Here is a 13149-nt window from a genome sequence, read left to right as displayed (position 1 = left end):
AGCTCACTCCCCTCCCCCCTTTTACTTTGCTCGCACGGGAAGACGGCGCCCAAGCCTCCATCCTTCTCTGCTCACACTCACATGCCTTCACTTACACCCAATGCAGACACCGTGCTGGGTGCGATAGGATCCTATCGCACATGGACTTTCTATGGAACATGAAGCTGCTACGCTTTGGCAGTCGCTTGTATTCAACCATCTGCATCTGCAGAAGTTTCCATTTATTGTCTCGTTATTCCTTCGCGGTGGTAGTGAAATTTTGGCACTCGCAGTGGTTGCTTAGTGGCTTTGGTGTTGGGCTGCTAAGCACGAGGTTGTATTTCAGCCACAGCCGCCGTATTTCGATGAGGGCAAAATTCAAAAACACCTGCGTATTTAGATTTAAGTGCTTGTTAAAGAACCCCAGGTGGTCAAAATTAATCCAGAGTTCCTCACTAAATCGTGCCTCATAATCAGATTGTGATTTTGGCACGTAGAACCCCATAATTTTTTTAGAAATTTCGTTACATTGGAATCGTGTATAAACACACTTTGTTATATTGAGGTTCTAAATACATAGTCTTCTATGAAAAAGAAATTATAAAAAGGTAAATACTTTGTTACATCGACAATTTTCTTTACTTACAGTAGCGTAGATCACTGTGACACTTGTCACTTTCTGAATAGGGTGGAAGTTGTTAGTCACTGTTTTCAGAGCAGGGTGTTAGCTCTGTTGCTTCTTTCTCTTCACGTTCATTAGACGAAAGGAGCAGTTCTGAAGTGCTTTTTCTTTTCTTTTTTTCATCTCTCTTCCTCCTTCATGCATGTTTTTTTGTCAGTCAACATCATTTTATTTTATGAAACCAATACAACAAAACATGATTGAACCCATAGCCAGCTCAGCTAGTGAAAGATCCAAATACATGATATTCACTAAATAAATGGCAGACATTCAAACTACATGTACAAAAAGACGTGAGGTACTACAATAGCGGTATTATTGCAAATATGTAAAGTGCATACGTATTCTGAAAAACAAAAAATGGGTTTATAATTATGCAAAACCAAATACAAAGGTATTTAGTCCCACAGTTCTGGACAGGCAAGAAAAATTTTTTTCAATAAGGCTGAAAAATTATGTTTGTGTTTGATGTCATCGGGAATCTCATTCCATACTTATTCCAATACATATATATTCATATTCCAATACAGAAGTATTAGCCATCAACTTCGTTGATGGCTAATTCTTCTGTATTGCTTTACGAGAGATATATGCTGTGAACGTAAGCAACTGACCTTGTCATGCCTAACACTGCATTATTTCTGTGGTCATGGTTTGTTATGCATAAATTAATAATTGTATGTTGTAGATGGGGGTAGGTAAGAAAATCATATAGGCAGTTGTAAGTTGCAAGGCGTAAGCTTTGTTGCATCAGGCTCTTTCCTGCGAATTCAGTACTGCACCCTTTGTGCCCCGAACTTCCAAAAACATTGCATGATAGATGAGACTATTTTACTGTAAAACGTGCCTTTCACCGCACGTATCCTAACTCGCAGTGATTCGTTGTGAACAGTGCAAAGCTTCAGTAGCTGCTTTATATATGGCGCATAGAAAAATACTTTTGTGCTGCAGTGGCTGTGGCCTTCCCTCTTACTCCATTTGAAGAAAGCCACGCTCCAGATTTATTTGCTTTTCATGATGACAGATGTGCTCTTTGTCCCAACTCCAACTCACGCAGCTTAGTTGTCTTTTTCTTCTTCTTCCGCTTCTTCTTCTCCTTCTGGTTCTTTTTTTTTTTTTGGTTGGTAAAGGTAATTTTGGTACAACACGCACTCAAAAGCCTTAGTCCAAAGTCATCGGGCATTATCCCACTTTTTTCATGCCTTGAAGTAGCTTTACCTATTTCGGTACTTTTTTTTTTTAATGAATGCTGTCTACATAATAGCGTACAAAATACTGATTGCAACCTAATTAAGTTGGCTAGAATGAGGATGGTGTGATAACGCAAGTGCTAAAAACATGGTAGGCCATTTACTGCCCTGTTACGTTTGATATGAGAATTTACGCTTCCATTTCTTTTCATTGGTCAAGTGCTTGCAACCTGTACGGCCTCTTCAGCACTTTCACATATCTTTCTGCTCTTTCTCTCCCTCACCTCCCAGCACACTATCTCTGTGTTTGAGTGAAAGTGTCATCTGCATTGCCTGCTTAGCTTTAATCCTGTGGACACATGTGCACTTTCAGCGTGTCTTGGGAGAGGCTCTGACAAAAGGTGTGTAACAGCTGCCATCGTAGTGACGCAACAGCTGTGACCAAAGTCGTCCTAGCAACAGCATGTTACAAGCACTCGTCTCCTCCCTTCCTTTTTTCATTCTTTATTTCTCGTCTTTCTTTTTTCCTCTCTCTCTCTCTCTCTCTCACACACTTCTGCGACGCAGCTGTTGCTTTCCGTGCGTAAAGCATTCGAGCACAGTTGGGGGTCGGTCTCGGGATCGGTGGGTTTCGCAGCAGCAGCGGAGAAGCGACTTGATTTCAGCGTAAAAAGGCTGCCGTGGCGCAGCCTGCGTTGTTGCAGCTTCCGGCATTGTTGTGGAGTATTTAGATAGCTAGTGCCGCAGGCATGCCGATAGACGGATGAGAGACGCGAGTGTGCGAGGTTGTGCCGTCGCCATCTAGGTTATCCGATGCGTGGGGCTTTGAGGAGCCTTGTCTCTCTTGTTGTGCTTGACGGTGATGCCAAGCTGGCGTCGGTTGGACTAGTTGAAGAAAAGGCGGACGACCGGGGAGGCTACTTGCTGCCTTCGTGGTGAGTGCTTTGTCTGCTCAAGAAGCTGCTTTGCCTTCAAAAGAAAGGAAATAATTTTCCTAAGATTCCAGTACTTCATTGCCATCACAGTACAAGAATCCAGTTGCAAGAATATGAGTGTTTGTTGAAACATCTGAAAGCAACACCAGCAAGAGAAATAGTTAGGCTAAGCCAGCCATTTCTTCTCATATTTCTGCAAAAGCCGTTTTTGTGCGCATTTTTTTAATAACTGCGCCAAAAATAATTGTGGAGGCGTTGACATCCAGAAGCTATACACTTGGCTGTCAGCAATGCGTATTGGAGGGCTACAAGTTAATTTTGGCCACATGGGTTTGTTTAATATGCACCCAAAGCACTAACCGAGCATACTCTAGACAGTGGTAAACAAACAAACAAAAAAAGGTTGTTATGAATAATGCACTTGATTACAACACTTTCTGCATTTGATTATCCGTTTAAACTTTTTTTTTTTTGTATTGTCAACCTGTGAATACTTGTAATGGTGAGGGTGTAAACACAATGATATATATTTAACAGTGGCTCATTTTGTGCACCCTCATTTATTCCAATAGCAACTTCACAAGATAATCTGGTTATCGTATTCCTTGTGCGCATGTTCTGATGCACAGAATCATCAAAATAGACTCATAGTCTCGTGCTTTTCTTTCTTATTATTCTGTAGTCGTAGGTCTATTGTGCTATCATTTTGTAAAGGGAAGAAGGATACAGCTTTCTTGCATACTTCTCCAGTCTCTGGATGTTATTCTCGTAATTTTTTTGTTGTTGTTGTAAGAGAGCTTTTTGACTCCTAGATTTTCTGCAATTTTGTTTTATCACTTATGCAACGTAGGTCACAGACTTTCTGCAAGGATGTGCACGTTTGGTGTTGTGAATTGTTTTCCAGTATTTAATAAACTGAGGTATGCTAAAGAAAAATACAGTGTGCATCTTAACCTTTGCTTATTCCTCATTCTTTTAACAAAGATCGAGGAATCTAGCTAGGTACTAAAATAACATTCGGGATCTGCATAACTTTCACCAGCCATACATAATAGACAGCGAACCGCTATTGCGTGCTGCAGGGCTACACTGGTGACTCGTTAGTGGTTATACAAGCGCTGCCTCACTTTTTGCTTCTATATGTGCACATATTCTGGGTAGATGTAAATAAAAATTCCAGTTCTGAGACAGCGCTCGTGTCGTGTCCTTCTTTCTTCGTCTCTTGTCCTAGCACTAAGTTTCATTTTAACCATGAATGCAATCCAATTAGTCCAATTGTACAGTCTGAATTAGTATTTTACATTGACATCAAGGTGTTCTGAGTAGCCAATAAGTTCACAGGCATGCACCTCTTTCACAACATTTGAGGTGGGTCACTGCACTAGTACTACTTCTGCGGCAATGTCTGCACGGCACATCTGTTTCTTTCACTTGTCTTCCATCACGTCGTCACTTGCCTAAAGGGCTCCTAAACAACATCTGACATTTTGTTACACATTCCAAACAAATGCATGTATTGTGCAGAGAATGCCATGAGCTTCTCCTCTGGCGAATTCGGCAATGCTACGTGCCACAGGAATGCCACAAATTGAGTAATGAAATCCTGTACTCGTTTCCTGGCCTTTCCAGGGCCTCCTTCGCGTATCGTGATATGAACAAGGTGCAGGCAAAGCCACCAAGGGTAAAAACTGTAGATTGGTCAGTCGTTGAGTAAGGAAAACGCCAACACGACAGGAGCCGATTGTGTGTTCCAAGAATGAAGGGGGCTCGCCGATTGTGTGCCACTGAACCTTTTATGAAGCTTTCGTTCAGTCAGCTTCATGTGGAGGGGTGATTAGGAGTGGACAGTGGAGGAGCCTTTCTTCTGGCATGCTGATGTGACCAGCAACTTTCGCTCCGCTGCATACGATTTGGTGAGCGTATGTGGCAAGGGGGAGGGTAGCGAAGAACAGGGAATAACAACGGCAGCTGCATACTCGTTCATCAAACTGCTGTAACTTTGCTATTACTGCTCCATTTCGAAAAATTCTTGCGGGCATGTTTTAACATTAGACTAGTACACATCAGCCACCATGCAACTAATTTTTGAGCTCGGGGTGGTTTAGGGGCCGTTTAAGATTGTTCTAATACAAACCCCAACTCCTGCTGGGTGAGCCATTTCTGCTTTCAGCAGTTGTCGTTTGTCAATCTTGTGCAGGTGGCTGGAGCATCAATTTTCAGAGGGGAAGATCTTTGATACCAGTTGCAACACTTTCCTTGAACTTCTATATTTTTTTTATGTTGTCGCCTTAACAACATGATGATGATGACGATAATTTGTTTACAACAAACACCTTGTTGTAAACAGGACATGGCTGGATAGGTTTTGCTTGAAGCAAAGCATTAGCAACAGTTCACTCTAAAAGAATGCGTCAGATTGAGTTTTTCTTTTTATATGAGCTTGGGGTAATTTTTCTTCAGAATAGTGTAGACAGTATTGCTTCCAAAAATGTATTTTATCTCTCTTTTCCCTGCCTAGGACTGGCTGGAATCTATGCTGAAATTACACAATGTTAAAGCAGCAAACAGATAGATTTATCACATACACACACTTGTTTGAAAAACATAAAAGGCTTTCTTTCCAATTACGAAAACAAGCTAAAATTGCTAGAGAAACATACCACAGTTTGTTTCAAACACAATAAAACATGGTTTTAAAGGAATTGGAGGAACATACACTGAGAGAACAAACATAAATATGCACCTCATTGCATTTTAGCTCAGCTATAATGGAGCATCGTAACATTGTTGAAATAACAATAAAAAAATGAGAGAAACTGTTCCACAAGACTAAGTCAGGATTAGTCATCTGTCTTTTCCCGCACACACTTTAAACACTCCCCGCAATACCAACTGAGCACACTCATAGACAATTTCTATAGATATTATTTCTTGCCGTTGTGCTCACAGCTCGAGGACAGTGGCACATATAACATTGATGAAATTGAGGGGTGCAGTGTGTTTTGCCTTCGTGTGAGCATTTGATGCTCCATCGTACTTTCTTTATTTTTGCTTTCTTTAAATAATTAGTAGTAGAGCATAATTAGCAGAATTGTTGCTCTATGGTGCAGTAATAATCACTGTGCTTTTGGCAGGAACATCAAAGGCAGGAGGCAAGCTTTCTCAAACTTGTTTCAGGGACCATGTCTTGTCCTTCCATGCAAAAATGAAATGAGTTGTCATAGGCAGTCGGTCATGCAGTACAGTCTTCTAGTGTTCTTAACTAGGCACTGTGACTCATCTGTCAGAAAAGTACTACTGGTGTTGCATAGAATGCCCGTGCTCACCTAGCAGTGGCTGGTGCAGATGTGATTCCGTTTGTATGCACAAGGTCTGTGGTTCGATTTTCAGCCACAGTGGCTCCTTTTTAATGAGAGTGGAACATGAACATGCACATGTACCATACTCAGATAAAATTTATTTGACTTACAGTATTAATAAATAATGATTCTACGGTAGCAAAAAAAAAACACAAACTGCGAGAAGAGGCTTGGAAAGCCAGTAGGGATTCAAGAACGAAAAATGGGTACCGACGCCGCCTTGAAGTTCCAGCACGGTCTCATAGTGATGTCATGAAATTAGATGCCGTCTGATTCGGCGTGGTAAATGTTTTATCACTAGAGGTAGATTACATTCTGTTTTACATGAGCTAAAGAAACTGAAATGAGCAAGCTATCTGCCATGATGGCCCAAGTGCAAAAAAATAAAAATAAAAAATAATTTGATATCTTTCGCGTCGCACTCATGCACTGACATTGGGGATTTCAGTGCGAGATTGAACAAATGTAACGTGGACCTTCAATCTCTCGTGTAATAATAAACCTGTTATGAGCAGGGTGAACAATTAGGATACACCGCTGACAATATATTGCGTGATCAGTGGTATAATAAGCAAGAGTTCACCTAATGTTTTTCGTGACATTAAAATGTAGCTAGTTTTTATCACACTTTGACAAGCTTACAATATCACAATATCTGCTCCTCACTCGAGGCAAGTTTGTGCTGGTGATAATGTGACAGTGTTATCCAAGAAGATGTTTGTTCTCAAGCACAACATCTGTGAAAAATCTTTTTGTAAAAAACCCTGCTTCTCACACATCCATGTGCACTTATATTGTACCTAAGAAAGAAACTTGAGAGCAAACTAAGGACTGCTTAATGAGTGATGTAATGTTGAAAGATATGCATAATGTTAAGATATGGAAAGATGGCAATGTGGATTAGAAGAGAAATGCAGGTGGGTGACTTGTGAAGGTAACTAAGTTATTTCGCCTGCCTCTGTTTATTTCAGTGCGAGATTGAACAAATGTAACTTTGATCTTCAATCTCTCGTGTAATAATAAACCTGTTACCTTGAAGTTAGCAAGTTATTATTATTATCTTGTTAACAGCAACAATTCAAGTTAGCAAGTTATTATTATTGCCTTGAAGTTAACAAGTTACGTTATTAAAAGCTAACTCATTAGTCAAAACTGATTTAGTGTTTCCCTTTAGTGTCTTTTTCAAGAGAGCCCCAGATGGTCAGTGTTAATCTGCAATCTCAATGAGAATAGAGTTTTGATGCACCTGTGGTCTCCTAATTTTGGTATTTTCTGGCTTAGCCTTTATTTCGCCTGCATTTTTGTGTGCATTTGCACAGCAAACGAAATTACGTTCGCTGGACAGTGCTGTGTCTGTCGTCCTTTCCTCTGTAATAACTATTTTTTCACGTCGCTCTCCTCAAGAATGCAATACTAACTTGCCTAGCAAACAATCCTTCTGAAATTACATGTGGCTAACTTGTTTCACCTGTGGCAGCTGTTATTTTAAGTGTCAGTTTTATTTTCTGAACATTCTTTTTTACAATTTTTGGTGCACAACATACACCTCTAGCAGAAAATTTAATTCTGCCAGTCAGATAGCATGCTGCAAAAATAAAAATAACAAATGAAGGAAAAGGGTTGGATAACCATTTCCGTAATGCAGCTGCCTGTAAAAGAAAGGCAATGTGTGTACCATGAGAATTCACTTCTTGCTGTAAACCACAGGTAAGCAAATGTACTTCTGAATAAATAGAAGCAGTACTAGTATATTACACCGGAAAAGAGCTATAGTTTAATGATCAGCCACTCTGTGTACACGGCTACTTTCATTTATTCTGTAAAAACCTGTTGTCTTCATTTTTGTACTGTTTCTGTGGTCACACTCATGAATGTCGCCTACTTTCTGATTTAATCACAAATACATTTGTGCCTGGCTGCGTGCCCATTTGGCATACACTCATGCCACGTAATGTGCAAACACCTCCAGGATGCAAGGCATTGTGCAAGCAAAAACTTCAGCTGGCACGCGTGCCAATGACTTTGTTTTTTCTTCAACTTGCTTTGTCAACATTTTTGTTCCACTGCCTCCTCTCATCCATCATATATGTGTGTGTGTTTTGATGAGAAGTTATTGGTATAATGCAAACCGTTTGCTTTATGTTTTTGGGAATAGAGAGCCTACACTTCAAGGAAGTCGCTTTGTTCACTAGTCATTCTTCAGAATGTAACTTCGACTTGACAATGCATTGCCGGTGCTGTTTATTAATGCTTAGTGTTTCCCTGAGGATTGACTTGCATGTTGCAAACCATATGCTTTATGTTTTTTTTTAATAGGCGGTCCACCTTGTGAAGAAGTCACTTTGTTCACTCATAATTATCTCGCAGTGTAACTTCTGCTCGATAACACATTGGTGAAGTTTTGTTAATTCCTAATTATTTTGAGCACTTGTGTGTGCCTGCAGTGTAGTATATAATCTGTGCAGTTGCCTTCCAGCATTGTACTTCATGAAGCTTAAGCAGTTGTGAGACGTGGCAACTCTTGAACACGCTTGCACACAGCATGGAAGACTCTGCAACTCGGCGGTCACAGTTGGAGCCTATATTGTATGTGGCAGTACATGTTGCATCTGCTGTCAAATCTGCCGAAGACTGTATCATAAAAGAGTACTAAGGAGAGAGTATAAGGTAAATGTGGTGTTTGTAAATTGCACTTATGAAATACCAAGTCTTAAACTTGGTAAGCCAAAAATGCCAAATGCAACACCAGCTTGATGTTCCTGCGCTAATTCCTCTGGACATCGCAGTTTGCTATAACAGCATTTGCTGGAAACACAATTGTTTATTAAGTAAGGATGGGACTGCATTCTAAAAGGAGAGAACGATTGACTTAGCAAGTTCTGGTAACTTTTTCTATTCGCAGTAATTTGGTTCAAGCATGCGTAAGTGCTTTGAAACCTTGGAGATTACACTGTCGTCCTTGCACTACCATTCGGGCATGAAATTAAAAGAAAAAGCCATGGTCTGCATTCTCTTTACTGGTAATGTGCCTTTTCCTGCTAAATAAATGAAAACAGGGTATTGAAAGAATACTTCACTTTCATAAATTGGCCCAGTACTGTGCTGCTTTTTCATGCTGCAGTGTAATGAGAATTAATGCGTGCATGCGTACACTACCACTTGCCTGCATTCACTCACATACATACTCAAACTCACTGTCACCGACTTTAGTTCACACTCACATCCACTCAAACACACCGGCACTCGCTCTCATTCATACTCTTATCCATTCACTCACTTCGATTCACTCACTAATGCTCTATCTCACGCCTGTGAAACCTGTGTGTCGAGAGTGAGTCAGTGCACTCGTGAATGAGTGTGCCAGCCTATGAGTGGAAGATTCAGTAGTGGTGCTTTCGTTCTCTGCCTGCTGCAGGCTGTCCCGCAGTGCCAGCGAGTCTCCAGAAGGCTACCCTAGTGCCTCGCAGCCGGGCCTCGCCGAACCGTCGCCATTCTCGCGGTTTGCCGAGAAAAAGCGACAGCATGCCGAGAAACGGACGAAGACTCTCCGTAGCATCATTCGCAGGTCCAACACGGTCAAAGGTATGCCGAGCCTTTTGGTTTTTAGTCCAGTTAAGGCATTGGTGGTCACGCCTGGATTACGGCAGATAAGCATGAATCACCACTTGACACCAACTGCTGGACCTATTAGTGCTTCTTGTGAATTCGGAGACTGATTCTAATCCCAACAAATGAACTTTGAGAAAGAGCACCCCACAACCGCCAACTCGCAGCTGGAGTTCTTGTTCAAAAAGAGGGCACACATAAAATTCTGCAGCCAATGCGTTATTTGTGTAGGTGTCCTTTTCTATCTTGGCATGCCTCTCTGCATTGAATGCCAGGCAGCTCACCAGCTCTCTGCCTTGCTGACTCTTGCCTTCCAACATGAATGCTGTGAAAAAAATACTCGTATCCCATTTTTCAAGTTTAGTTTGCTGCGCTCATACCATAGTTACAGCAGGCATCCTCTCTCTCTCTCTCTTTTTCTTTCTCCCCTTCGATGAGATAGTAGAGACGGGGACGTCCAAAATGTGGCCACTGAACTCCGTTCCTCTTTCATTTCTTGCTTGGATTCAGTTTTTATGTTTTCATAAGCCACACAGCTACCTTTACGGCTGGCAGCACATGCGGCAAGCCTTAATTCCATTGTTGCAGCTGCTGTAATTGGTGATTAAGAGCCCCATAAACAGTTAGCCCATGCAAGGCATTTAACTATAAATACCCGAAATAAAATATGCACAATGCTGTAAAATGAATATATAGCAGGCAACCAGCAAATTAATGGCACTAACCAGAATGGGAAGAAACGTAGGTACAGCGCTATCTTTCAAGTAATCTTTACTCGAACCACGTGCTCACATGTATGTTTAGGAATCGAAAGGTGGAAGCAGTCACATACCAAAGGAAGATAACGAAAGGCAAGAAGACGAGATAGAATTATATCCACTAACACTCGTAGAGCAAACATTGCTCATTCAGTCACCCATTGAATACTTCTCGGTTTAGAAAGGAATTCAAGATTCTTGCCAGCAAGGTGTAATGACGCCATGCTTACGCACAGTTGCACATCTGCTGTAAAGGGATTTTTTTTTAAACCTAGTTAATGAAAGCACTTGGAAGGTAGTATCTTTGTGCCAGTCATAACAAAGAAAGCAATTTATGCATAGAACACTGCACCTATCAGTATCATTCACATAAAAATTTATGTTGGGTTCGACCCTCTCTGAAAAGCAACTTGCGATCACATTGTGCTGTGTAGTCATGTCATATTTCCCTTCAGTAATTACTCTATCTGCATTTTCTTTTTCTAGCATGGATCCACTACTGCCGGCCTAAGGGTTCAAATTTACCTTTGCAAATATTTATGTGACTGCTTTTGTGACAATGTAAAAACATTTAAAGGACTACCGACATATATTTTTGGAACTGTAGACATGTGTGCACCATGTAAACTGAACACTACTGGTGTGCGTAGGGCCAGGTTTATGAACAGGGTGAACAATTATGATACACCGCTGACAATATTATTGCGTGATCAGTGGTATAATAAGGAAGAGTTCACCTAATGTTTTTATGTAACATTAAAATGTAGCTAGTTTTTATCACACTTTGACAAGCTTACAATATCACAATATCTGCTCCTCACTAGAGACAAGTTTTTGCTGGCGATAATGTGACAGTGTTATCCAAGAAGATGTTTGTTCTCAAGCACAACATCTGTGAAAAAGCTTTTTGTAAAAAACCCTGCTTCTCACACATCCATGTGCACTTATATTGTACCTAAGAAAGAAACTTGAGAGCGAACTAAGGACTGCTGAATGAGTGATGTAATGATGAAAGATATGCATAATGTTAAGATATGGAAAGATGGCAATGTGGATTAGAGGAGAAATGCAGGTGGGTGACTTGTGAAGGTAACTAAGTTATTTCGCCTGCCTCTGTTTATTTTCAGAATCTGTGAGCTCCAAGGACCTTCAGTTGAGCAGTTTAGAGAGCAATCCTGCGGCCAAGGAGCTCAAGGACTTCCTTCGTGACCTCAAAGAGTCGGCTGCTTGTGATGTCATCAAGCAGGTGAGTCTCGCTGATTGATCGTGTGATGGAGCAGGCTGTAGCCACCCAATCGCTTTGCAGAAGACAACGTCTGATATGTAATTATACATCCTTCCCTTCCCTGTTGATTTGTGCCCACTCTCTCATTCAACATCCACTGTGGTTATTCAATAGCATTCTTCTGCTGAGGTACCGTACCCGGCAGTGGCAGCCACATTTCGATGGGAACAGAATGCGAAAATGCCCCAGTACTAATACTGTTTAAATGCATCTAAAGAACCTCAGGTGGTCGGAGCTAATCTGGAGCCCTGCAGTGTGGTATTTGCGATAGCCCCAGCATTGCTATGGGATGTTGAACCCCTTGATTTAATCAATCAAGCAGTCAGTCAACCAAACTAATCAATCAATCAATTGTCAAACACTCTTTTAAAAGAAACAAGGCTGGCCTCATTGATACTCCTGCAGCATGTTGCATGCTTGGTGTGTAGACATTTCTCGTAACTTCTGGCTAGGAATTGCCACTGACACTTCGGACAACTGGTGGTTACCCTATCCGGTTAAGAACTGTAGTGTGATGCTGCTACCGCACCCATCCTGCTGTGCTATTTCATCAGAGCACAGATATTGTGTGTACGCAGTCAACCATCTGAGATCTTTCCAGCTTTTCCATGATTACTTTTGTTGGGACAAGTTGACATGCAGATCACTAACAATAAGTTTGAGGTCACAATAATGTAGGAAAATGGGGGGAAAAAAGATTATAGGGGTTTGCTATAAATAGCACAGCTGCATTTCATGTTGAAATGGACCAGTATAGCACTTTTGTCGTTGTTTCTCGTTCTGTATTCTTTTAAGAAAGCTTATGTTAACAGTGTGTCGCCATTCTGCCTGCTATCATTTTGCGGGTGAAAGTGAGGTCATGGAAGTCAGAAGAGATCAAGCAGTCACTGTTGACACAGTATATTTCTCATGTGCATGCCTGCTTGTGTGGTGATGGCTCACAGCACGCCTGCCAGGCACCGTACTTGGATTCTTGAGTGCTTTTGACTTGTAGCTATAAAAGCAGCCTTTTGTGACTTACCTACTCACTCCTGGTGCCGCATTAAGTCGCCCTGCTCAATGGCTTGTTTCCAGATCAGGGCAGCTGTGGACCGCATCCACAAGATGTCCCGGGACCAGTCAATTGATGAGCTCTCAAACCAGGTGCAGGACTTCTACCAGAAGATGCACGAGCGCTTCGAGATGCATGCTCACTATCAAGGTACGCCTCAGAGCCACATCACCGCTCATGTGGTGTTGGCCAGTTACAAATTGCAGGCTTCCTTACAGTTGCAAACAGGGAACATGAACACCTTGCAGAAGCTTATACATTACTGCTGTTTCTGTCCAAAATCGATGTGCCTGGTAACCTGATC

General features: G+C 41.4%; 1 protein-coding gene across 6 annotated transcripts in view; it reads left to right on the top strand.

Moving 5' to 3' along the window:
- Rabex-5 (Rabaptin-5-associated exchange factor for Rab5) overlaps positions 1–13149 on the top strand; it is a 42155-nt gene that overhangs the window by 15794 nt on the left and 13212 nt on the right. For 5 of the 6 annotated variants that reach the window (XM_070533796.1, XM_070533800.1, XM_070533798.1 and 2 more), the window contains exons 3-5: positions 9561–9727; positions 11637–11755; positions 12869–12995. In XM_070533796.1, coding sequence (XP_070389897.1) covers positions 9561–9727; positions 11637–11755; positions 12869–12995 — 413 coding nt within the window. Of the gene's footprint in view, positions 1–2449; positions 2787–9560; positions 9728–11636; positions 11756–12868; positions 12996–13149 lie in introns of those variants that run through there. The other variant, XM_070533801.1, reaches the window with a different exon arrangement.

The sequence above is a fragment of the Dermacentor albipictus genome, chromosome 2 (genome assembly GCF_038994185.2).
Source record: "Dermacentor albipictus isolate Rhodes 1998 colony chromosome 2, USDA_Dalb.pri_finalv2, whole genome shotgun sequence".
NCBI classification, from domain to species: Eukaryota; Metazoa; Arthropoda; class Arachnida; order Ixodida; family Ixodidae; genus Dermacentor; species Dermacentor albipictus.
This window is presented reverse-complemented; position numbering and strand designations above follow the sequence as displayed.